Below are 26,217 nucleotides of genomic sequence, written 5' to 3' on the forward strand. Positions count from 1 at the left end.
GTTCATAGCAGCACTCTCCACAATAGCTAAAACATGGAAAGAGCCTAAGTGTCCATCCATGGACGCATGGATCAAGAAGATGTGGTTAATCTATACCATGAAATACTACATGGCAATGAGAAAGAATGAGATCTGGCCACATGTAGCAACATGGATGGACCTTGAGGGTGTTATGCTGAGCGAAATAAGTCAGGCAGAGAAGGACAAATACCATATGTTTGCACATATAGGAGGATCAGGAGGAACTTAACGGAGGACCGTGGGGGAGAAGAAGGGGGGAAATAGTTGGGGAGAGGGAGGGAGGCAAACCATGAGAGACTCTTGAATGCTGAGAACAAACTGAGGACTGATGGGTGGGGGGGCAGAGTGGGGGAGAAGGGGACTTGTGGGGATGAGCACTGGGTGCTATATGAAAACCAACTTGACAATAAACTATTTGAAAAAAAAATTCTAAAGGAGAAAGCAGGCAAAATCATCTTTGACCTCAGCCACAGCAATTTCCTACTCAACACATCTCTGGAGGCAAAGGAAACAAAAGCAAAAATGAACTACTGGGACCTCATCAAAATAAAATGCTTCTTCTGTGCAGTGAAGTAAACAAGCAGCAAAACTAAAAGGCAACCAACAGAATGGGAGAAGATATTTAAATGACATATCAGATAAAGGGTTAGTATCCAAAATTTATAAAGAACTTATCCAAGTCAGCACCTAAGAAACAAATAATCCAGTGAAGAAATAGGCAAAAGACACGAATAGACATTTCTCCAAAGAAGACATTCAGATGGCTAACAGACACATGAACTCATCATCGGGGAAATACAAATTAAAACCACAATGAGATACCACCTCAAACCAGTCAAAATGGCTAAAATTAACAACTCAGGCAACAACAGATATTGGCGAGGATGCAGAGAAAGAGGGTTTCTTTTGCACTGCTGATGGAAATGCAAAGTGGTGCAGCCACTCGGGAAAACAGTTGAAGTTCCTCAAAAATTCAAAAAAAGAACTAAAAAAATTAGTTCTACAACCCAGCAATCATACCACTAGGTATTTATACAAGGGATACGGGTGCGCTGTTTCAACAGGGCAAAGGAGCCCCCGCAGCACTGATGACAGCAGCACTATCAACAACAGCCAAAGTATGGAAAGAGCCCAAATGTCATGTCCATCAACAGATAAACGGATAAAGTTGTGTATACTACGTGTGCGCATGCGCGCGCGCGCACACACACACACACACACACACACACACACACACAATGTAGTATTTATTACTCAGCAATCAAAAAGAATGAAATCTTGCCATTTGCAACTACGTGGATGGAACTAGAGGATATTATGCAAACAAAATTAGTCAGAAAAAGACAAATCTCATGACTTCACCCACATGAGGAATTTAAGATACAAAACAGATGAACATAAGGGAAGAGAAGAGAAAAAATAAAAACGGAGGGGGACAAAACATAAGAGACTCTTAAATATAGAGAACAAACCAAGGGTTCCTGGAGGAGTTGTGGGAGGGGGGTGGGCTAAATGGGGAAGAGGCATTAAGGAGGACACTTGTTGGGATGGGCACTAGGTGTTATACGTAGGATATGAATCACTAGAATCTACTCCTGAAATCATTGTTGCACTAAGTTGGATGTAAATTTTAAAATAAATAAATAAGGGGCGCCTGGGTGGCTTAGTCTGTTGAGCGTCCGACTTTCGCTTGGGTCATGATCTCGCGGTTCATGGGTTCGAGCCCCACATCGGGCTCTGTGCTGACTGCCAGCTCAGAGCCTGGAGCCTGTTTCAGTCTGTGACTCCCTCTCTCTCTGACCCTCCCCTGCTCACGCTGTCTCTCTCTCTCCTAGAAATAAATAAAAAAAAAAAACATTAAAAATTTTTTAAAAAATAAATAAATAAAATATTATAAAAATAAGAACAGTGAAAGATTAACCAAGGACGTTTGTAAGAAATTAACAGTGCATTAGTTCTACTGGAGAGTCTGTAAACCACCTAGAAACCAACTCACTCGCTCTCTGTCTCTCTCTCTCTCTATCACCTGAGCAGCTTCTCAATTACAGACAGGAAAGCAAAGCCCTAATGAGCAGTTGGGGAAAATGTTCCTCATTAAGCTTAGTTCTAGCATAGCAGCTTTCATCAGCTGAGCTAACACACAGGAGAATCCAAGGTAGGCCCTCCTTGGAGTTTACAAGAGCGAGAGCAGCTTCCACATCTAAGCTATAACTAATACTGAAAGTGCACATTTTCTAGAGCAAAGATCTTCCAAACCTGGCTGATCAAAAAACCCTTATATCCAGAGTCCATCCTCACACCTAGTCCACTGGCCTTTCCAGAAGTAGAATCCCCAAGTTAGCATTTTTGGAAGCTCCCTGGGGAGCACACTTCTGTGGGAGAGGGGAGGGGAGAAGTAGATGAAGCTGCGCACCTAGCCAGGAGGTAGCTAGGTCTGCAGCTAGACAGGCAGGTCTCCTGGCTAGGTCTGCAGCTTCATCTACTTCTAGATATATCTCTGAATCAACAGGATTTAGGACTAGATTGGCTGTGGAAGATAAAGAAAAGGCGCAGATGTGGAGTCAGCTTTCTTGGGTTGAATTCCATCTCTCCCACTTACAAGCCTGTGTTACTGGGCAAGTTACCCTAAGTCTTAGTTTCCCCATCAGAAAGTAGAAATAGGATTAAATAAATAAATTGTTCAGTTGAAGTAACCCGTGTTAAACACTTATCACAGTGGTTGGCCCTTAGTAAGCACTGACTAAATATTGGTTACTTTTCATCATTTTCGTTAATGATAGTCCTATAAGAAGATAATTCAGGAGGCCGACTCTGAGCAAGGCAATGTGAAAACAAAGGTATATTTTTTTAAGGGAGAGGAAAAATAAACTTCCTCCCTGACTATGAGTATGGGGACCCAAGACCACCTTTATTTTTCCATAACTACTACTGAGGATTTTTTCCCCAAAAAACCATAAAGCGAAACACTTAAGTATGGAAAAATTTAGTTTTGTTATGAGGATCCCCAAAAACACAGACCATCTAGAGGACTGATCACCATGGCATAAAGAAGAAATAAATTCCAACTTTCTGACTCTCTTCACCATTCCCACCATCTGGACTGGGGAAATCAAATAGATATGTGGATTCACTAATCCACATTCATCTTGGGATATAATCACTTCCTCTCCCATTTTCCTGCTTAGGAGGAAAACATCACTATTAGGTCTTCATTGCCTATCCCCAAAATGAGTCTGGAATTCCCACTCTACCAAGATACCATTTAAATGGATGCACCCATACAATTTTAAAGGATGCATTTCAACTAAAATGGCACAATACTAATACAAGGATTATGTATGCTAATTCAGGGGCAAGCTCTTAAGTATCCAATCAATATCAATACTGTTAAGAGTAATTTTTTGGGGGGCTCTTGGGGGGCTCAGTCCGTTGAACGTCCGACTTTGGCTCAGGTCATGATCTCTCCATTCGTGGGTTCGAGCCCCCAGTCGGGCTCTGTGCTGACAGCTCAGAGCCTGGAGCATGTTTCAGATTCTGTGTCTCCCTCTCTCTCTGACCCTCCCCTGCTCACTCTGTCTCTCTCTCAGAAATAAGTAAAACATTTTTTTAAAAAAGAGTAATTTTTTTTCTTATTAGATAGCAAACCAGACATTATATTCCTCAGTATATATTTTTTCTTTTTTTTAATGTTTTATTTATTTTTGAAAGAGACAGAGAGACAGCGTGAGCACGGGAGGGACAGAGAGAGGGCGAGACACAGAATCTGAAGCAGGCTCCAGGCTCTGAGCTGTCAGCACAGAGCCCAACACGGGGATCGAACCCACCAACTGTGAGACCTGGGCCAAAGTCGGACGCTCAACCGACTGAGCTACCCAGGTGCCCCAGTATATACTTTTTTCAAATTACTTTGAAAACCAGCATACTTAGACCATTGTCTTCCAATTTCACAATTCACACCTAGGAAGGAGAAGGATTATAAGCAGCAAGAGATGGCACTTCAAAGGCCTCTGACACTTCTTGCATCATCTCCGAACCTGCCTCCTGAGCACCCCCTTCTGGCAGGATATCGGACTGAGAGCTATAGCATTCTAAGGTCAATAACACAAGATTTGTCTCAGACCTCGCTTTGGCTTCTGCTGCCATCTATCTTGAATCTGAAAATCACCTCATACTGTACTATTGGTTGCATTTTTAATATAATACAAAAAACAAACATTTTTCTCCAAAGTGCCCTGTGACCCTCGAGTTGTTCTCTGCTTGCTCAGAAGCCCTCTTCATCCTCCACTACAGTAAACAGAGATACAATATACAATCAATATTTACTACAACATGAGATCAAGTATCAGATTCAAAATAGTTCTATTAACACTGGTCTCTAATTTCAACTTATACTTTGGCTTTGCGTCAGATGCTTTTTTTCAAGGGCGCCCTATTTACATGCTTCTGGTAGGAAGCAGGATAGGATCTTTGATACAGGCAAACGGGTACCTTCAGACTCTCAGCCTTAGAAAACAATGAGGATGACTCAGCAGCCCCCTCCTATCCACAGGTTCAAGGACAGCTCTCCTCCAACTTCAAAGATGTCAGGAAGCTCTAACACATTTCTGATCTGCACACAAGATCCAGCCCTTCTGTACGTGATCAAAACTGCCCTCCTCCCAGGCAACTGCTCCCAAATGAACTAGTGACATCGGGGTTTTCACACAGAGTAATCAGGGCACAATTCTCATTTTTAAGTTCTCATTGCAATGCATTTAAAGTACATTCTGTGCTCCTCATTTTTCAGGTGATGAAGTGGTTGAGGGTGTGGCCAAGTGAGTGGACTGCTGTTTGAGGTAGGGTGAAAGTGAAATCAAGGTTTGGGGTGGGTCATTCACAAGGCAAATGGTGTCACCCAACACTGTGACGAAGGGTAGGCTTTATTTTGGAAACAATTCTAGAAGGGATCCATTAATTGATGATAACGAATTAGTTTAGAATGATAATTCATATATAGCATAAACTATATGCATTTAGAAAGCAAAAAAAAAAAAGAATGAATCACATATACAATAATGAGGATATAAAATATAGGTGATCCTATTTTAATCTTAGTCCCTCCTTAGTGGGAAACTGGGGTTAAAGACATGGCCAGGCATGGCTGAGACGTGTAAGTATTCTTGCTCTTATTGTGCTTGCATTTACTTCATTCTTTCTTTTCTCTTTAAAAACTACTTTACCTGTCAAATAATACATGGAGACATCCTGTCTGAACCTCCTCATCTTCCAGACCTCAAGAATCTGGACTCCCCAACTTCTACCATAGATCCCCCTTGTTTGGTCTTCTCATGTTGTAGACCACTCTTTCCACAACTTCCATGCCTAGATCCTCAGCTCTCATCCTTACTAGCCTGTGGATGCATCCAAAGTCAAAATGCCAACCTGAGATCAGGCCAATGTTTTTTGCCTTTGTCACACCCATTATCTTCCACCTTGGCTGCCCTCCACAGACATCCCTCTGTTCAGCTCAGTCCCGTTTTTGTGGTTTTCAAGTGAATTGTTTTCCATTAGTTTTTTAAACATCTGGCTTCACACATCCCTCTTCACCCAATGTCAAGGACAATGCCTCCCAATTAACAGAGAACACTAAAGTTAGTGAGACTCTCTCTCAACTTCCCATCATCAACCTATAGCAGCGGCCCACCTGCCTCTGCACCCTTCTCTCTGCATCTGCTTTCACACACAGATGTTTCTATGCTTGTCCCAGGCCAATCCCCCAACTTGCGTCATGCATCCCGTCCCTTCTGCTTTCCCATGACCACAGGCCATCAATTCCTCCTCCCCCTAATATTCATTGGGCGCTTCTCTATTGGGCCCTCCCATCAGCATCTATACATGCTCTAAACCCTCCCATGCCTTTAAAAAAGAAAAAAAAGGCACTTTTCCTTCCCAACTGATAACCCACCCTATTTTTCTTTTCCCTGACAGAAAACCACACAACTCCTTCCATCCCACTTCCCACCTTCTTACCTACCTTACCCCTCCATTCAAACCTCAGCCTCCTGAAATCCAAACAGCACCCACAGTACTCAACTCAAATTCCTCTGTACAACGTTATTAATAGTAACTTTTGGTAAACTCAGTAACTACTTTTCAGTATTAATCTTACTTGACTTCTTGGCAACACTTTATATCACTTAATACTCCAAAATCTTTTTTCTATCCTACCTCTCTGACTGCTCCTTATCTGTCTCTCTGCAGCACCTTTTTTTTACTCTGCTCACTGAGTAAGTGCTCATCTATATATCAAGCCCCCCTCACTTCTCACTCTACAGGCACTTTTCAATGCAGAATGGCTTTGAATATCATCTATACACTAAAGATTCCTCAATCTCTCTCCCCCCAGGCTCTTACTCCTGAGCCCTAGATACAAATGACAACTATTTTGCATAAGTTCATTAAGACCTAAATTGTTCTCTCAACCTGCTCCTGTGTTTTTAACTCAGTAAATATTATCAGCTTCTACCCTATTGCTCAAGCCAGAAATCTGGATACATCCTCCTCATTCCTGCCTGTACCTCACCTTTATACAATCGACCAAATTCCTAAGGCTTCTCATTTTGACCTTCTAAAGTATTTCACCCTTTGCTTCTCGAAGTGTGCTCTCCAGAAGAGCAGTATCAGCATCACCTAAGAACTTGTTAGAAAATTAGAAAAGAAAGGAAGGAAGGAAGGAAGGAAGGAAGGAAGGAAGGAAGGAAGGAAGGGAGGGAGGGAGGGAGGGNAGAGAAAGAAAGAGAGAAAGAAAGAGAGAAAGAGAGAAAGAGAGAAAGAGAGAAAGAGAGAAAGAGAGAAAGAAAGAAAGAAAGAAAGAAAGAAAGAAAGAAAGAAAGAAAGAAGAAAGAAAGAAAGAAAGAAAGAAAGAAAGAAAGAAAGAAAGAAAGAAAGAAAGAAAGAAAGAGTGGGTACCCTTGTCTTCTTTCTGATGTTGGTGGAAAAGCTTTCAGCTTTTTAGCGTTGAGTTTTATGTTAGCTGTAGGGTTGTCATATATACGGCCTTTATTTTGTTGAGATATATTCTTTGTATACTTAAATTGCTGGGAATTCTTTATCATGAAAGGTTGTTCAGTTTTGTCAAATGGTTTTTCTGCATCTATTGAGATGATCGTAAGATCATTATCTTTTATTTTGTTGATGTGGTATATCACATTGGTTGGTTGCATATGTTGAACCATCTTTGCATCCCAGGGGTGAATCTCACTTGATCATGGTGTATGATCTTTTTAATGTGCTGTTGAATTTGGTTTGCTGGTATTTTGTTGAGAATTTTAAAATCTGTGTTCGTGAGGGATATTGGTTTGTTTGAGTATTTTGTTTGTTTTGTTTTGTTTTGTTTTGTTTTGTTTTGTTTGCAGTGTTCCTTTGGCTTTGGTATCAGAGTAATATTGGCCTGTGAAGTAAATTTAGAAGTGTTCCTTCCTTTTTAGGTTTTTATAAGAATCTGGGAAGATTGGTATTATTGTTTAGTAAATGTTTGGTAGAATCACCAATGAAGCCATCTGCTACTGGACTTTCGTTTGTGGAGATGTTTTTCATTATTGATTTAATCTCCATATTCATTATTGACCTGTTTAGGTTTTCTGTTTCTTCCTGGTTCAGTCTTAATGGGTTGTGTATTTCTAGGAATTCATTAATTTCTTGTAGGTTATCCAATTTGTTGGCATATATTTGTTTATAGCAGTCTCTCCTGATCCTTTGTATTTCTGTGGTGTCGGAAAATACAATGGAGTAATAATCACTGTAAGTATTCTATCATAATAAAGAAAGATTATATATTTAAAAAAAAAGAAAAGCAAATTCTCCAACCCCATCCTCATACTCATGCAATCAGAAACTTTAAAGGTGGAGCCCAGCAATTTATGATTTCACAAATCTTCCAGGTGATTCCAATGCTTGCTAGAGTTTGAGAACTAAGAACCATTAGAATTGCCCTTTTGTTTCATCTCCACTACTACTTACATGGTGGAAGGCAATTACATTGCAACATCTCTTCAGAATCTTCCAGCCTCTAAACCATACCTATCCGACACTTCTCAGTCCTTACTCCACAAACACCCAGAATGCTCTTTCTAAAACATGGATCTGATCACATCACATTCCTCCAACTAAACCCCTCCAGTGGCTCCCTACTCTTCCCAGATTTGACTTCCAATTCCTAAACATTTTCCAGAAGACTTCATAAATGACTCGGATACTATCCAGCATCTTAAGTTGCCTCCTCCGCCCGTCTCCTCACTCTGTGACTCTATGCTCCGGTCATACTGACCACTTAAATCTCAAAACTCTTCAACAACCACCTCTCCTATTAAGCAGTGTGCCACTGTGTCTTTACATCCTTTTGACAATAAGGAAATAAGCACAAGAGAGTATCTGCATTTTTTGTGGAAAATTTCAATAAGTATTGTGTAACTGGCCAGTGACCCTACTTGGTTAGAGACAGAAAACTCAAAGTTACACAACAGATTCACTTTTTATATCTTACCTGAGCACAGCCTACAGGCCAAATTTGGCCAGCTGCCCATTTCTGCAAGTAGCTTTCTTCGGAAACACAGCCAAACTCATTCATTACACATTGTCTATGGCTGCTTCCACATGACAATAGCAGATCTGAGTACTTGTGACAAAGGCTGTAGTATTTACTAAAGCCTAAAATATCTTCTATCTGGCCAACTTTGAAATATTTTTCCAACCCCTGATCTACACAATGAAGATAATAAAAGTGGAATAAATCTTCCAGGTATCCAAAGCCCTATAAAAATCAAATGAAAAAATAACTCTCCAAATTTCTGGTTGGGTGAGTTTTCTCAGTATAAGTTACCTTTACTTTGCCATAGACTCATAATTCCATACTTCTCCTGCCTCTTGAGATAAGAAAGGCCTCAAGAAATGTGAATCACATCAATAGAACTTATTAATATTCAGTGCATATCCAGAAGAAGGATAAGAAAAGAAAATCATGACAGAAAAGTTGGGCTAAGTCACTCATTTTAATAAAACCCCATCATATAAATTCCAAATGAATTCTGAGGCACTCAACACTTGCCAAATGTGTGATGAAAGTACCAGTTGTGAACGCCAAAACAGACATCCCTAATGGCATGATACTCTTAAATGAGGAAAAAACAAATCATGCAAAAAGTATGTCACTGATTTAAAAAGTGTGACTGCCAATAATGTATTTTTAGGAATTGATTTTTCTAAACTCCAGTTAGCTTTATGATTGGGGATTGCTCTAAAATCCAAAAAAGTACTGGAATCACTTCTTTTAAGCTCAGAAAACTTTGTGGTAAGGAAGTAACATTAGTGCCCTTACTACTTTTGTAACAATACTCTTGAATTCCCCCTAATTGGGGAAGAGGGGGCTGGGGAGGGAAGAAATCACTTGTTTTACCTTCTTTTTTTTTTAAAGTAATCTCTACACCCAATGTAGGACTTGAACTCACAACATCAAGATTAAGAGTCCCAGTCTCTATTGGTGGAGCCAGACAAGCATCCCAATTTCTGTTGCTGAAGCCACCAAACCTGTGGCGTTTATTTTTTTATTTTTATGTATTTATTTTTTTAAGTAACCTCTACCCCCAATGCAGGGCCCAAACTCATGACTCCTTTTTATTTCTTTAAGCAAATTTGTTTTACCTTCTTAAAATACACAAAAGCAACATGTGTTAGAAATTTACTAAATCACATATCAGATCAAAAATTAAAATAACCTCAAAATATACATGCTTAAATTCAAATGTATGAAACTTGGATACTGATTTTTGCAGGATCCAGGCATACAACCATTTACTGAGCAGTAACCACGGACATATCACTATATACTGTAGGGATAAAGAGGATGTGACAGAGTATTTTTTCAAGTGATGGAGTCCAGAGAAATAACAATATTTTAAATACAGTTTTTAAAGTGTATTTATTTATTTGAGAGAGACAGAGACAGCATGGGTGGGGAAGGGGCGGGGGAGAGAGAGACAGAGAGAATTCCAAGTAGGCTCCATGCTGACAGCATGGAACCCAATATGGAGCTTGAACTCACAAAACCATGAGATCATGACCTGAGCTGAAACCAAGAGCCAGACACTTAACCAACTGAGCCCCCCAGGTGCCCCAAGAGAAATAACAATTGTTTAAATATATATTAAAAGCCTTCTAGTTCACACTAAACTATAGGGCTACAAACACAGCAGATGTAATTTGACCCAACACACAATCAATCCTGTGGTCAAGAAAGGCTAGCAATGCAAAGCAATTTTTTTAAGCCATACAAATGTATAGCCTGCAAAGAAAGAAATCAAGTAGGAGCTTCTTAATACATTCCTGCTGATTATTTTCTTTATGAAATAAATACATCTATTTTCTAATGTTTTTATTTGTTCTTTAGAGAGTGAGAAACAGAGTGCAAACAGCGGGGAGGGGCAGGGGGCAGAGAGAGAGACACAGAATCTGAAGCAGGCTCCAGGCTCTGTGTTGTCAGCACAGAGCCTGCACGGAGCCTGACGCAAGGCTCAAACTCCCCAGCCATGAGATCATAACCTGAGTCAAAGTCACGTGCCTAACTGACTGAGCCAGCCAGGTGCCCTGAAATAAATCTATTTTTTAACTTAAAATATACTTAAATTAAAAGATGGCTTTTGGAGAAAACTAACAAGAGTAGGCAATTTTTTTCCTGTTTATATTTATTGACTATTCCTTTCAATTGTTTCAATAAATTATCCAACCAAGAAAATCAAACCTATTCCATGTGGTAGAGTTCTTTGAAAGAGAGGAGCAACGTGGCCGTGTAGCAAACCAATCTCTGGCTCTTTTTCGCTCCTCTATCCTAGGAATGCTGAGTGAAACAAAGGTCCTTATTCTTTGGGGAGGTGTTACAGAAAGCTATTCATTCATGCCACATTATCTGTAAAGTATGCCAGACATTCACACACATAAACACTGAGGGCTGCAGCAAATATGTAAGTTATCTGCCAAGATTTGAGTGTTCTATTCCTCAGAACCAGGGACATCCTGCAGTCAATATGAAGTGGTCACACCAAGCAGCAAGTGGGCTTGATGGCTGCCCTTCACAGTTTGTAGTTACCCTCCCCCCCCCAACAGCTTCTCCTACTCCCTCCGTCTCCATTCCACTCCATCCGGAAAGATGTGGCGGCGGGGGGGTGGGGGGGGGTGAAATATGGTAATTGCAGCAGTAAAATCCTGAGTAGCAAATGTATTAAGAAAGAAGAATGGCAAGAATCCTAGGAGACAGAGTCAATTCTCAAGCCAATGAATTTTTGAGCAAATCCATATTCCATCCCATCCTCCATCCGCTCTCCCTTCAAGTGTCTACAAGGTTATTAAATGTAGGTAACTCTTGATCATTTAAGATAATTCATTTAATGGACTGTCTGGTTCCTCCCCTCTTCCGTCACTAAGGCTTTCCTTACAGCCTTTTTCATGAGACCAAGGCATATTTATTAAAGGGCTACACCAGGTTCTATGATAGGAACTTGAAAGATAATAATTAAAAATAGTAATTGCAGGGGCACCTGGGTGGCTTAGTCGGTTGAGCGTCCGACTTTCGCTTAGGTCATGATCTCGCGGTTCGTGGGTTCGGGCCCCACGTCGGGCTCTGTGCTGACTGCCAGCTCAGAGCCTGGAGCCTGTTTCGGTCTGTGACTCCCTCTCTCTCTCTGACCCTCCCCTGCTCACGCTGTCTCTCTCTCTCTCTCCTAGAAATAAATAAAACATTAAAAAAAATAGTAATTGCAAATATTTACTGGGTACTTATTATGTGCCAGGAGCTATGCAATGCTATGTTGCTCTCATTTAATATTCAAAATAATTCCAAAGGTAGGCACCAGTACTACAAATGAAAATTTTAATCTGTGACCTTGGGTAAATATCCTAACATCTTAAATCGAGTAGATGAGATTGTAATCCAGTTTAGGACTAGAGTCTGCTCTTAACCGCTAGAGCAGAGAACTGGGGAGACCTGATGCCCACATTTACCGTAGTTCTGTGTTTCCATGGTAAACACAGAGACAAAGTATTGTATGAATCACAGAGACACCTCCACATAAAATGTAAATTGCACTGGAGAATTATAGGGTAAATAGCCAATTATAATACATGTGATAGGTCTATTAAGAGAGAAAATTCAGACTTAGATTGTTGAAAAAGGTATCTGAGAGGGAACTCTGAACCCCATTCTATCAAAAAAAAGTAGAATTTCATTGGGAAATAACAAGTTTATTAGCAGAAGCAGTAGGAGTCACAGGACCCCAGAGGTGACAAAAAGTATGGACAGTTGTCAAACTGACAGCACTTCGACATAGTGAAGGACAGAGTTTGGAGGAACAGAAAGAAAGTGGGTCATGAGCTAGAGGTGTATGAAAGGGTTGAAGGCAGGAGACAGATCATGGAGGTCCAAGGAACTGGTGCTTCATTGACAGAGAACCCACCAAAGGCTTTATGCAGGATGTACATCAAAGGGTTTCTCAACTATTGGCATCCAGTACTGGAAAATCCTTTGTTAGGGAGGCAAGATGTCAGCTGCAGCCCTCCCCACCTGTAGCAACCAAAAATGTCTGGAGACACCGTCACATATATCTGGAAGGGAACTTGGCCCCAAACCAAGAAGCCCTAGGAAAGCATAGGATTGGACTGGAGACTCATAACAGGCATACCCAAGAAGGTCATTAAAAAGGTTGATGTGATAAATCAAGGAAGTAAAGACTGAACTAAAAGGGGATTTTCCTGATTCTTCGTGTATAACATGGCCTCATAATCTAGCCCTCCATAATCATCTAAAGAATATTCCACGCCCGCCCCGTGCAGAATCCTCCGCACCTTTGAAGCCCATATCAAGCAGTCGTGTCATCATCTAACTCCCTTACTGCAGACACGGACTGACGTCCACACGGCCTTACGCTCCTCTAGGACTGTGTGGCATGGTCTTGTGTCTACCTCTCAATACCTACTCCTCCACAACCCTCTGGGACACTAAGTCCCAGTTGACAACCTCAGTGCCTCAATTCCAAAGACAATGGGCATCCCACTCCACAGACCAGACTTTGGAATCAGCAGAACAGCTTCACCTCTGAAATCTTGAACACCAGTATCTTCTGGCCAAAACCTCCCATTAATCAATTTTTACTACACCTATTCCTCACTATCCTTAAGAATTTTAACCTTATGATATTTGTCTTTCTCTGACTAATTTCACTTAGCATAATCCCCTCTAGTTCCATACATGTAGTTGCAAATGGCAAGATTTCATTCTTTTTTCTTGCCAAATAACACTGCATTGTGTATATAGATACCACATCTTCTGTATCCATTCATTCATCGGTGGACACTTGGGCTCTTCCCATACTTTGGCTATTATCAATAGCGCTGCTATAAACACTGGGGTGCATGTGCCCCTTCGAAACAGCACACCTGTATCCCTTTGATAGATACCTAGTAGTGCAATTGCTGGGTCACAGCGTAGTTCTATTTTTAATTTTTTGAGAAACCTACACACTGTTTTCCAGAGCGGCTGCACCAGTGTGCAAGCCCACCCGCAGTGCAAAAGATCCTCCTTCTCCACATCCTCACCAACATCTGTTGTTGCCTGAGTTGTTAATGTTAGTCATCCTGATGGGTGTGAGGTGGTATCTTATCGATTTCAATCATATGAGGACTTAAGATACAAAACAGATGAACATAAGGGAAGGGAAGGGAAGCAAAAATAATATAAAAACAGGGAGGGAGACAAACATAAGAGACTCTTAAATATGGAGAACAAACAGTGTTGTTGGGGCGGGGAGAAGGGCTAAGTGGGTGAGGGGCATTAAGGAATCTACTCCTGAAATCATTGTTGCATTATGTGCTAACTAACCTGGATGTAAATTTTAAAAATAAATTAAATAAATTTTAAAAATAATTTTAATCGTAATTTATCACTCTCTATCTTAATTAATTAGATCTGCTTATTTTTCATGCAACTACGGTAATGCTAGTAACATCAGCTCCTTTGCACTCTAGGATTGCCACCGTTATGTCCCAAAAAATTATACATTCTATTCTAGAAGTCCATGAGAGAATTATCATCTTCCCTGAAACCTGTTCCCTCTTTAGTATTCTGCCTCTTTGTAGATAGAGTATCACCATCCACCCAAAGTTGCAAATCAGAAACCAAAGAAATCATCTACTCCTTCACTTTCCTGTATCTAATTAAAATGACAGGTGACACCAGTTCTAAATCCTAAACTTCCCCCATAGCTGTCTCTTTCCATCAGCACTGCCTGTTTCAGTTTAGGCATTTTTACTGATCACCCGACACCAATTTTAAAACTTCCTCATTCTCTACGCTGCCACCAGAATGATTTTTTATAAATGACCATCTGTTTATAGCCTAACTACTCAAAAATTATTTACAAACATCCCCAAGGAGTGCTCACTTCAGCAGCACATAAACTAAAAACATCTCCAGGGTGACATAAATATTCTGATGTCTGGCCTCCTTTTGCCTATCATTCTTTTTTTTTTCTTAATGTTTTATTTATTTCTAGGAGAGAGAGAGAGAGACAGCGTGAGCAGGGGAGGGTCAGAGAGAGAGGGAGTCACAGACTCTGAAACAGGCTCCAGGCTCTGAGCTGGCAGTTAGCACAGAGCCCGACGCGGGGCTCGAACCCACGAACCGCGAGATCATGACCTAAGCGAAAGTCAGACGCTTAACCAACTAAGACACCCAGGTGCCCCTATCATTCTCTCAATTTACGCTCAAAATAATCTGTATGCCTCATACATAGACTTCTGATCTGGCTGATCCCTACAGCAAACTCCAAGTCAGCCCTCAAGTCTCACCCTAAGGATTATCTCCTGAACTACCAAGGAACTCAGTTAATCCTCTCCTTTGCTCCCTCCACTGTACATATCTCCACCGGAAACCCAAATACGATTACGATCTGTGGTGACAGTTAACACACATTGAACACCTACTGTATGTCCTATACTCTACAAAATGCTTTCCTTGCATTCATGCTTTCTTCTTACTAGTACATCACTGCTCATTTTACAGAAGAAACAAACTTCAAAAAACTAAGCCGTTCACCTATGTTTGTAGAGTAAGTGGAAAATCCAGGATTCAACTCCAGGACAGTCGGACTACAGAGCCCTCTTCAACCACTCAAGTCCAATAATTACTTTACATATCTTTCTCTTTAAAGTAGCTATAAATTAGTTGAGAATAGAGGCCTTCTTTTAATTTCTGTGTGCCTTGTAACTACGGGTGGGGCAAGAGAAAAGGAAAGCGCTGGAAAAAAAAATAGAAGTCATATCAGGAACCTGATCTGAATTAGAAGAGGAAGCTAGTAGATGTTTAATCCATTCAGGCTGCTCTAACATATATCATAGTTTGGGTAGCTTATAAACAACAGACTTTATTTCTCACAGTGGAGGCTGGAAGTCCAAGATCAAGGAACCAACAGGTCTCCTTATGTAGTAAGAACCCTCTTCCTGGTTCATAGCTGGTGCCTGCTCCCTGCGATCTGACATGGTGGAAGAAGAGACAACTGGGTGGGATCTCTTTTATAAGAGCACTAACCCCATTCATGAGGACTCCATTCTCCTGACTTGGTCACCTCCCAAAGCCCCACCATCACATCAGGCATAAATATTCCAAAGTAGGAAGTTTGGATACAAATATTCAGACCAGAGCAGAGTCTTCAAGAAAAATTAAAAGAACTCCATTAAGAAAGAAAGAAAGGAAGAAAGAAAGAAAGAAAGAAAGAAATCTATTAAATGGTAAGAATAGGATACAAACTCAGATATTGAGAATATATATAAAAAGAGAGAGAGGAAGGAAGGAAGGAAGGAAGGAAGGAAGGAAGGAAGGAAGGAAGGAAACAGGTTCCTTCTCCTGAAAGAAAAAAACAAAAGGCAATCAAAAACTTTGTTGTGCTACGGCAAAGGAAACAATCCATAAAACTAATAGGCAACCGACACAATGGGAAAAGATAGTTGCAAATGACATATCAGATAAAGGGTTAGTATCCAAAATCTATAAGGAACTCACCAAACTCCACACCCAAAAACCAAACAATCCAGTGAAGAAATGGGCAGAAAACATGAACAGACATTTCTCCAAAGAGGACATCCAGATGGCCAACAGGCACATGAAACGATGCTCAGTGTCACTCATCAGCAGAGAAATACAAATCAAAACCACACTGAGATACCACCTCATGCTGGTCAGAGTGGATAAAATGAGCAAATCAGAGGACTCTAGATGCTGGCGAGGATGTGGAGAAACAGGCACCCTCCTACACCGTTGGTGGGAATGTAAACTGGTGCAGCGCCTCTGGAAAACAGTGTGGAGGTTCCTAAAAAATTAACAACAGAACTCCCCTATAACCCAGCAGTAGCACTGCTAGGAATTTACCCAAGGGATACAGGAGTGCTGATGCGTAGGGGCACACGGACCCCAATGTCCATAGCAGCACTCTCAACAATAGTCAAAACATGGAAAGAGCCTAAGTGTCTATCAATGGACGAATGGATCAAGAAGATGTGGTTCATCTTTACGAGGAATACTACATGGCAATGAGAAACAATGAAATCTGGCCATGTGTACCAACATGGATGGACCTTGAGGGTGTTATGCTGAGCGAAATAAGTCAGGCTAAGAAGGACACATACCATATGTTTGCACGTATAGGAGGATTAGGAGGAACTTAACGGAGGACCATGGGGGAGGAGAAGGGGGAAATGGGGGAGGAGAGGGAGGGAGGCAAACCACGAGAGAATCTTGAATGCTGAGAACAAACTGAGGGCTGATGGGTGTGGGGGGGAGGGGAAGGGGGTGATGGGCATGGAGGAGGGCAAGGGGGTGATGGGCATGGAGGAGGGCACTTGTGGGGATGAGCACTGGTGTTATATGGAAACCAACTTGACAATAAACTATTTAAAAAAAAAAAAAAAAAAAAACTTTGTTGTGCTAGATGAGGGGTCCCTAGATAAGAAAGGGATAAATCAAGTGTAACTGAACTAAATATGGAATACTTCTGGGCATGTGATTGTTTATTAAAATAACAGAAGCCATTGGAATTTAACCTCAGAAACACCCATGTCTGAGTAGCCTGGGGGCTGTGATATTGGAGTATTAAGAAGGAAATGAAATCAAAGCACACCATTGCCTCTGCAAGGCAACAGTTACGGGGTCTCCAAATGGTTTCTCAACTTTTACAATAAATTTAAAAATTAACCTTAGGGGTGCCTAGATGGCTCAGTCTGTTAAGCATCAGACTCTTGATTTTGGCTCAGGTCATGAGCTCACAATTTGTGAGATTAAGCCCTACATTCAGCTCTGCACTCACAGTGCAGAGTCTGCTTGAGATTCTTTCTCTCTCTCTCTTTCTCTGTCTCTCCCTCTCTCAAAATAAACATACTTTTTAAAAATTAACCTTAAAAATATACCTGAAGGCTAAAAGTATTCTTGGTAGAAGCTAGAACAGTTCAGGTTAGGACTAGGTGGAGGGGAAAGTAAAGACACTCAGTAGCCTAATTATGTGAGGTGGGTGGGGCACCAGCAGACATGATCCCAAGTCAATGAAACAAGAACAAAATCATCTGAAGCCTATTATTTAAGGTTCAAAGCAGAATTAGCAAAGGGAAACTAGAAGAACAGTATTAACGATACCGGAAGGAACGGGGAGGCCGAGGGTTGGGAAATACCGAAATCCTAATCTGTGACAGCCCAAAGGGGACAGCAGTGTCACTAACCAAATCAGCAAACTGAAAGTACCAAAGTTCAAGCCAGCAAGACAAGAACAGGGAGAATGAGGCCTGGGGGGGACTGGAGTGGGAGCGGCCAGGCCAAGGAGCAGAGCTCTTCTTTAACCAGGTGCATTTGTACCTTAGGCCTCTTTTACGTCCTTAAAATTAAACAAACACTAAAGTGAAAACGGAGGGAAAGGAGTATATGTTCAATCTACTCTTGGCACCCTGCTTATCATGAATTTAGGCAATGATTACCTGAGTAACGGAAAAGGTGTAAAACTATGGCTACAAAATGAATGTTGGTAAATTAAATCTTCTATTTTACCCCTGACTTCTGTGTTGAGATTAGAGGGAAATCTGCAAGGAAAAGAAATGTTGAGCTAAAATAATTTAAAAAGCTGGCCTAAAAATTAAATATAATCTTAATATCACACTTAAAATCTTCCTGAGAGCTAATACTATACACAGTAATGTTTCAAAAATAAAAGTAGAGCAGTGTGTGTGTGTGTGCGTGCGCGCGTGCGCATTCTCACAGAACTGAAAGATGTGTCATAACTTCTACTGCTTCTCAGAAAAAGATTTGTGTGGCACTGACTAAAAAGTATCCAAGTATTCTTCCTACTCTGAAAAACAAAATTGGATTCAAATACAAATGATCATTTCTATTTGTTCACTTAAGTCTTCATTCTGGCTCCCGGTGACTGTGAGCAGAGCGGCATTTCATTAGTTTTTCAGTAGAGACCATTATTGGTTTTGACTGATGAATTACTTTTCTGACAGGCTCAGGATCATGTTTCCTTTATTCCTTTTTAGCCTAAATGTTTATGTCTTCCTTCTCTTTAATTCTAGCCTCGCTAATGCACTCATTCAAACTTATGTCTATTTACATACATAGCAAGGAAGTCTTGCCCATCTGGTAAAAGCATGGGGATCGCTACGTTGTTAGCAAAATTAGCAAAACCTGCCAAACCCCCAAAAAAGCCCAGGATCCAAAAATATCCTACTAGGAAGACATTTAAAATCAGTTCTAAAGGATTAAGTAAGTATAATCATCTACTCCTGCCAAAATCTTTGGGCCAAGTAAACTTGCTTTATTTTTTGTGATGCAAAGAGATAACACGATATCTGACACAGTGAAGATTAAAGAAATCCTAGAAGAGCTTGCTGACGGATAATCAACAATGATGTGAGATAACTCTGGTTTGCTGGAAAGCAGCCATTAATGAATATGACTTAGAAACATCTAATATAAATAAAAGCATTGAAAGGAAAAGGAATCTTAAGGGACCACAAACTGGACCTATTCTTGCAAAATGACTTCCATCTACAATTAACAGGCAATGAGCCAGAGCCCATAGTCAGCCATAGGCTGAGGGCTGGCATATCTTGTCCACGGGTAGCAGGGCAGTGGCCCCAAAATGCAAATTACAGCTGATTCTTGAACAAGTCAGATTTGAACTATGTGGGTTCACTTATATTTTTTTACACTGAAGTAAATGTATATTCCTTCCTTATGATTTTCTTAATAACATTTTCTCCTCCCTAGCTTACTTTATTGTAAGAATACAGTATACAATATATATAACATACAAAACATGTGTTAATCAACTAGTTACGCTTTCGGTAAGGCTTCCAATCAACAGTAGGACCTTAGCAGTTAAATTTGGGGGAAGTCAAAAGTTGTATGTGAAGTTTGGACTGTGCGTGGGGAGGGGAGGTGCCCCTAACCCCCATATTGTTCAAGGGTCAACTGTATATGGTGTGACATGATGCAGTTTTTGCTATTTCTAAGGACTGATGGTAAACATTTCAGGAGAGACATTTTTTCTCACACTTGAGAAATGACTAGAACAGGCTCCAGAAGGAAAAAAAAGTCTTTCTTCAGCACAGAAAAATACCATGATCTACAACCAAATAATGCAATCTACCAAGCAGTAGTAATATGCATGTGTTTTCTCTTATTAGCTTTAGAAATGACCTAGCTTAGAATTCTATATGCGATACAAAACCAACAACAACAAAAGCAAAAGGCAAATGTGAGGATACTGTCAGAGAATAAGAAGTAAGCGGATAGCTTCTGGGTCCCCAGATTAGTAATGGAAACGGAAAAAGATAATGGACAATGTTATCAGGCCCTTACAGGATCTCCATCTTTCTTTCTGTTTTATGAATGCATGGCTACGCAAAGGGCGAAAAGACCTCTGATGGGTGAAATATCTTTAAGTTTCATGGCCCTAACTTTGATTAGCTAATAAAGTCAACATCATTCCACCAGTGAAAAGCAAAAGCTATTGTCGGTCAGCTTATATGCTAAGTATTAGTTGTCTAATAAACAGAATTTCATTCAAGAAAAATATATAACAAACACTAGTTCTGTCCTTACAACATTTTCCTCCTAAAACAGACCTGTCTTCTATATCTCAATAAATGGCACCACCATCCACCCAACTACTTAAAATCAAAAAACAAGAAGTTATCTTGACTTACCTTCTCCACTGCCCCCACATCTAACTCACCGGAAGTCCCATCAACTCCACCTACAGAATCCATCCCACACCCAAGGATTCTTCCCTAATTTCTTTACTACCATCCTACCCACCATCCCTCACTCAACTACTCCAAGAAGCCCACCTGGATTTCCTCCTTCTACTTCTGCCCCCTATACTCCATTATCCAAAGACGAGGCTGAGTGATCCACGTAAAATATGTCCGTACCCTGCATAAAACGTTCCCAAAGTTCCTCCTTAAACAAAAATCTATTTTCCTTCCATGGCTTTCAAGATCCTGCACATTCTGGCCCTGAGTCCTTTCTGTCCTCATGTCACGAAACTTCACCTACGCAGGCGCTCGGGCTGTGCTTAGGTCGTACGTACGCCCTCCCTAGGCCCTTTGTACTTGCTGGTGAGCTTCCTGGAATGACCTTCCATCAGGAATCCTTAGTGAGGCTTCCCCTGCACACACCCTGCCCCACCCTCATTCACCCTATCGTGTTACTAGCGTTTATTTCCTTTATAGCATTTATTAGAATCTGATGTAAATTCACGGCCTAGGCTTTTATTTGTTGTTTTGATTTGTCTTTTATGCATCTCTCCCCAGCATGAAGAGGATATAAGCTTCAGGAGACCAGAAACCATATTTCTCTTCCTCAGTGACATATCTCTGGGACCTAAAACACTGTCTGGGCTCGCGGTCTGGGACCTAAAACACTGTATTTGGTGAGCATCTGTGAATGAATTAACACTATCACTCAAAGCTCCTTACCTTTCAGTGCTCTTGAAACTTGAACCAAGTAAAAGATGAAGGGAAAATATGAAGTATTTTCATATTATGTACAGCATTTCTAAAGTAAATGTGAGGCCCTAAAAATGTATAATAGAAATGGGACTAAAATCGAAAAGGTTGAATGAGGAAGGCTAATCCATAAACCGTATCAATGAGATGCGTAAGTCAAAACTCTTTATTGCTCTAATTATATGTATAAATGGCAAGAGAGGGAAGAGGAGGGAGATGCTCTTAGGGAAGGCAGCGAAGTTGGGGTTAGGAAGAGTGCCAGCTATGAATTTATTCCCACATGGTGATCAGTCTCCAAGGGCAACTTTCCTCAAGGGAACTGTGGGTGAGAAATCCTCCCAAAAGCAATTGTCTGGAAATCAACAAAGAGACTAATTATCAGAAACTTCTCTGTACACAGATAAGTGCCTTCCTCTCCGTTTCCCCACTAACATCCCAGTCTCTATAACTCCCTGTATCATTACTTCTTTTGAGTTTTGAAGAAAATCCTTCACTGTGCATACCGGAAATGCACAGTCGTGTGACTTAACTTCTGGTTAAGTATGTGGAATAACATTTCTTTTTTTTTTTTTTTTTGGAATAACATTTCTTACTAGAGTGCCCTGAATTTCTTATTTGTTTTGTATTTAGTTTGGCAGGGCAAGAAGAGATGTACTACAGAGCCAACAAATAAAGAAGAAAAGACAATCACATAAAGTTGAGGGAAAGAAATTTTTCATTCCAGGAAATGACTTCCTACCATATTAAGGAATTTTATTTGTTTGCTTTTACGTCTCTTTGCCACACCCAGCTGGCCTCCAAACAGATGATTCCGGGAGGACTCACTACTTTAACACAGGAATGGAGGGAGGTGGAAGATGAGAAGCAGCCAGTTCAGGGGCACCTGGGGCTCTCAGCCCATTAAGGGACTGATTCTTGATTTCAGCTCAGGTCATGATCTCACAGTTTGTTAGATCAAGCCCTGAGTCAAGCCCCACACTGGGCTCCACAGAGCTCACACGCTCTCTCTGTCTCAAAATAAATAAACGCTTAAAAAAAGCAACAGCCAGTTCAGTGATTAAAAAAAAAAAAAAGGAGGTATAGAATTATCCTATTCTTTTCAGTTTATTCCAATTCCACATTTATTGAATGAGAAGACTGATTCCCTCTAAACCTTAACTGAGGATAATGCAGTCAATTCGGGGATAGTTTCAATCAAAAGGCAGGCTTTAGACGTGGCCAGGGTTTGCCTTTATGCCACATTTAATTTAATCCCAACTTGCAAAGTGATATATTATCTAGAACACAGCACTAGAGCTAACACTTTTAGCTACACAGTCCCCAGATGTTTTGTTTCTATCATAACACACACCTCTCATTTTAAAAAGAAGGAAGGAAAAATTTAAATTATCAAATTCCTCTATAGAAGAAAAAGATCTACCTAGCAATAATTAGGTAGTGCCATTTAAAAAATAATTAAATAAAAAGATCTGATGTCGTGGGGCGCCTGGGTGGTTCAGTCGGTTGAGCGTCCGACTTCGGCTCAGGTCATGATCTCACGGTTCGTGGGTTCAAGCCCCACGTCGGGCTCTGTGCTGACAGTTAGCTCAGAGCCTGGAGTCTGTTGTGGATCCTGTGTCTCCCTCTCTCTCTGACCCTCCCCTGCTCATGCTGTCTCTCTCTCAGAAATAAATAAAACATTTTATAAAAATTAAAAAAGATCTTATGTCGCAAGCTTCACATGTCACAGCACATCCTGAGGAATCTTCTTTCACATGGAAAGTGTCAAGAAGATCTCACAATACTTTATGTGACTTATTTTCCTAATACTTAAGGAAGATCAAGGAAGAACATAGTTTATAATGTTTGAAGAAGAGAAAGAAGAAATGTAAGACATATAGACATTTTATTATCTACTATCACATGTTGATCAGGGCTCATTTTCATTGTCTTTCAGAAGTCACCATTATTTCACTCATTGGTCAATAGCATATACACTAAAGGCACAGAAGGGTGTAGTCTGAAGCCAGGAAACAAGTGCCACTAACCCATATGGATTAGAACCCATTACTCTGCTTCACAAATACTGGGCTCTGCACCAGTGAGCCAACCAGACCTTCAATTTCCTTAGGAGAAAATCATACAGGAGCATTCTTAGAGATCTGGGTTTTAGATGCATACTCACTACAACTACCAATGTCACACATATACCACATACCTGAGAAAGATTAGCAACACCCTGGCTTGAAAGTGATAATCCAGCTGTGCTGACTGATATTCATTAGGAATTACGAATATGCCTTATGGATTACCGTTCCACAGTGTTAATGCTCTTGGTGAATGGGAGCTGGAGAGAAAGCAGGCAATGCTGCTTCATACCAATGGTTCGTAAATAGATGAGCTACGAACACACTGAAATAGTGTTCTAGGCACCCATGGAAACCTGCGGCCCACTGGGACCAGAGCTCTGGCCCTATGGTACTCTTCTGTAGTGACGTCCATGACCAGTCAAGGAGGCGGTCCTGACTCAGAGCCACTTGCAACTCAGTACTGATTAAAGCAGGCTAGAAAACTGCCAAGAGTGGCCATCTGTTAAGAAAGGGAGGTTTGGCAAATAGACTTCAGATTACTCGAGTGGGGAAGAAAAGTGCAGAAATTAAATAGACGTGCTGAGCTGCTGAGCGGCTGAGGGAAGGATGGCTGGCATCACAGGCTGGTATTTAAATTGCAGGGTGACCGGGAAGACACAAGCACAGTTGCTATTTTAACTCCAATTTGCCTCGTAGGCAGAAGTAAACGTTCCTACTTACATCAAACGGAGCTGAACTCGATTGGGCCTTCCGGTCACACGGCTCCCTGAAGCAGTCACTGAAAGGCAGCAGAAGACCCATGGCAATGATCCGGGAGCAAAACTTCTCTGCTTCTTCCGGAGGCCCGTTCTCATGCTGACTGAACAGCTTCTCCAACAGAGTTCGCCCTGCAGAGGAAACACAGTCAGGGGCACTGGCCCGCCGCCCGGCTCGGAGCCCGCCCAGAGGGCGGCGAGGCCGGCACGGCACGACCGGTGAGCACCACCCGCGCCAAGGCTGCCGCGAGCTCAGACAGCAGCTTCCCGATCACGGAGAAAACCCCACAGTCTGAGGCCCGGGGTCCCACGTGGGAAAAGGTGGCTCAGGTTTGCTCTCCGATCCCCCAAGCCGGCGCCTGCCCCGAACGAGGACGGCCCCCCCGAAGAAGTACATTTCCGCCTGGAGACGTGGCCGCCTTTGGGGTTTCCTCGGTCACCCTCCTTGGTCTCCTTGTTTCCCTGAGGGAGCAGGCAGCACCCACGCAGCGGACTGAAATGTCAGTGACCGGCATTCCCGGTCTCCGGCGCGGAGATGGAGACGGGGAGACAGGGAGGGAGAGGCCCCAGCCCCCGAGAAAAGGGCCAGCAAATACGTCAGACAGAACTTCTTCACGTCCTCCTCCTCAGAACCGTAGCTCTGTGGGAGGTGCGAGCTTCAGTCCTGATGTCCCTAAAAGGGACCAGAAAAGAGGCACAAGAACAGGGCACTGGCTGAGGACTGGGAGGGCGGGTTCCACCTGGTGCCCTGGTGCGCAGGCGCCGCTACCCCCGAGACTCCGCGGGGAGAACACATGGCTGGGGGTCCCTAATCCTTTCTGATGCCACTTGCTCTCTAGTTCATTAAAACGGTGTGGAGGGGCGCCTGGGTGGCTTAGTCGGTTAAGCGTCCGACTTTCGCTTAGGTCATGATCTCGCGGTTCGTGGGTTCGAGCCCCGCGTCGGGCTCTGTGCTGACTGCCGGCTCAGAGCCTGGAGCCTGTTTCAGTCTGTGACTCCCTCTCTCTCTGACCCTCCCCTGCTCACGCTGTCTCTCTCTCTCTCTCCTAGAAATAAATAAAACATTAAAAAAAAAGAAAAAGAAAACAGTGTGGAGGTACCTCAAAAAATGAACAACAGAACTCCCCTAGGACCCAGCAATAGCACTGCTAGGAATTTACCCCAGGGATACAGGAGTGCTGAGGCATAGGGGCACATGGACCCCAATGTTCATAGCAGCACTCTCCACAATAGCCAAGACATGGAAAGAGCCTAAGTGCCCATCCACGGACGAATGGATCAAGAAGACGTGGTTTATCTATACGATGGAATCCTACATGGCAATGAGAAAGAACGAAATCTGGCCCCGTGTAGCAACATGGATGGACCTTGAGGGTGTTATGCTGAGTGAAGTAAGTCAGGCAGAGAAGGACAGATCCCATATGTTTGCACGTATAGGAGGATTAGTAGGAACTTAACGGAGGACCATGGGGGAGAAGAAGGGGGGACACGGTGGGGGAGAGGGAGGGAGGCAAACCATGAGAGACTCTTGAATGCTGAGAACAAACTGAGGACTGATGGGTGCGGGGGGGAGGGGGGATGGGCATGGAGGAGGGCACTTGTGGGGATGAGCACTGGGTGTTATATGGAAACCAACTTGACAATAAACTATTTGTAAAAAAAAAAAAAAAAAAGAAAAGAAAAGAAATGGGTTTAGCCGATTTCTGCATTCGTCAACTACGACAGACACAGACAACCTCTAGCGTCCCTCCCAGGGCTACAAATGCTCTCAGTTCTTGCCCTGCTTCTGCTCCTCCCTGTAATTAGTGGATTCATTCTTCAAATTTAGGTTAGAATCACTCATTCAAACCAGCCTTCAGGGACCCCCTTCCATACTCTGTTGGTGCCCTTCCTAGTTCTTTGTGTTATTCATTATTTCAGTCAATCATGGGTGTACTTACTTGTTTCACATCTATACCTCTCGCCAAAATAACCTCCCTGACAGCCAGCATATGTCCTGCAAATGTGGCCTCTCACACATAAGAAGCGTTAATAAATATGTTTAGGATTTCTGAATAAATGCAATGCCAGGACTCTGTGACAAAGACTTGTTCTAACATAGTCAGAACTGGAAAAGAAACCCCTCTATACCAGAGTTCAGCAAACTTCTTCTATAGAGAATCAAACAGTAAATATTTTAGGCTTTGAGGGCCACATAGCGTCTCTGCTGCATATCCGTCTTCATTTTCATTTGCAACAGCTTTAAAATGTAAAAAGCACCCTTAGCTTAGGGCTAGGCAAAACCAGGCACAGGTCTGTCT

General features: G+C 41.9%; 1 protein-coding gene across 2 annotated transcripts in view; it reads right to left on the minus strand.

The window, feature by feature from the left end:
* FMN2 (formin 2) overlaps positions 1 to 26,217 on the minus strand; it is a 367,841-nt gene that overhangs the window by 311,865 nt on the left and 29,759 nt on the right. For both annotated transcript variants that reach the window (XM_039217406.1, XM_039217407.1), the window contains exon 2: positions 23,883 to 24,049. In XM_039217406.1, the coding sequence (XP_039073337.1) occupies positions 23,883 to 24,049 (167 nt within the window). The remainder of the gene's footprint in view (positions 1 to 23,882; positions 24,050 to 26,217) is intronic.

Source organism: Hyaena hyaena, unplaced genomic scaffold, assembly GCF_003009895.1.
Source record: "Hyaena hyaena isolate Hyena2069 unplaced genomic scaffold, ASM300989v1 scaffold_686, whole genome shotgun sequence".
NCBI lineage: Eukaryota > Metazoa > Chordata > Mammalia > Carnivora > Hyaenidae > Hyaena > Hyaena hyaena.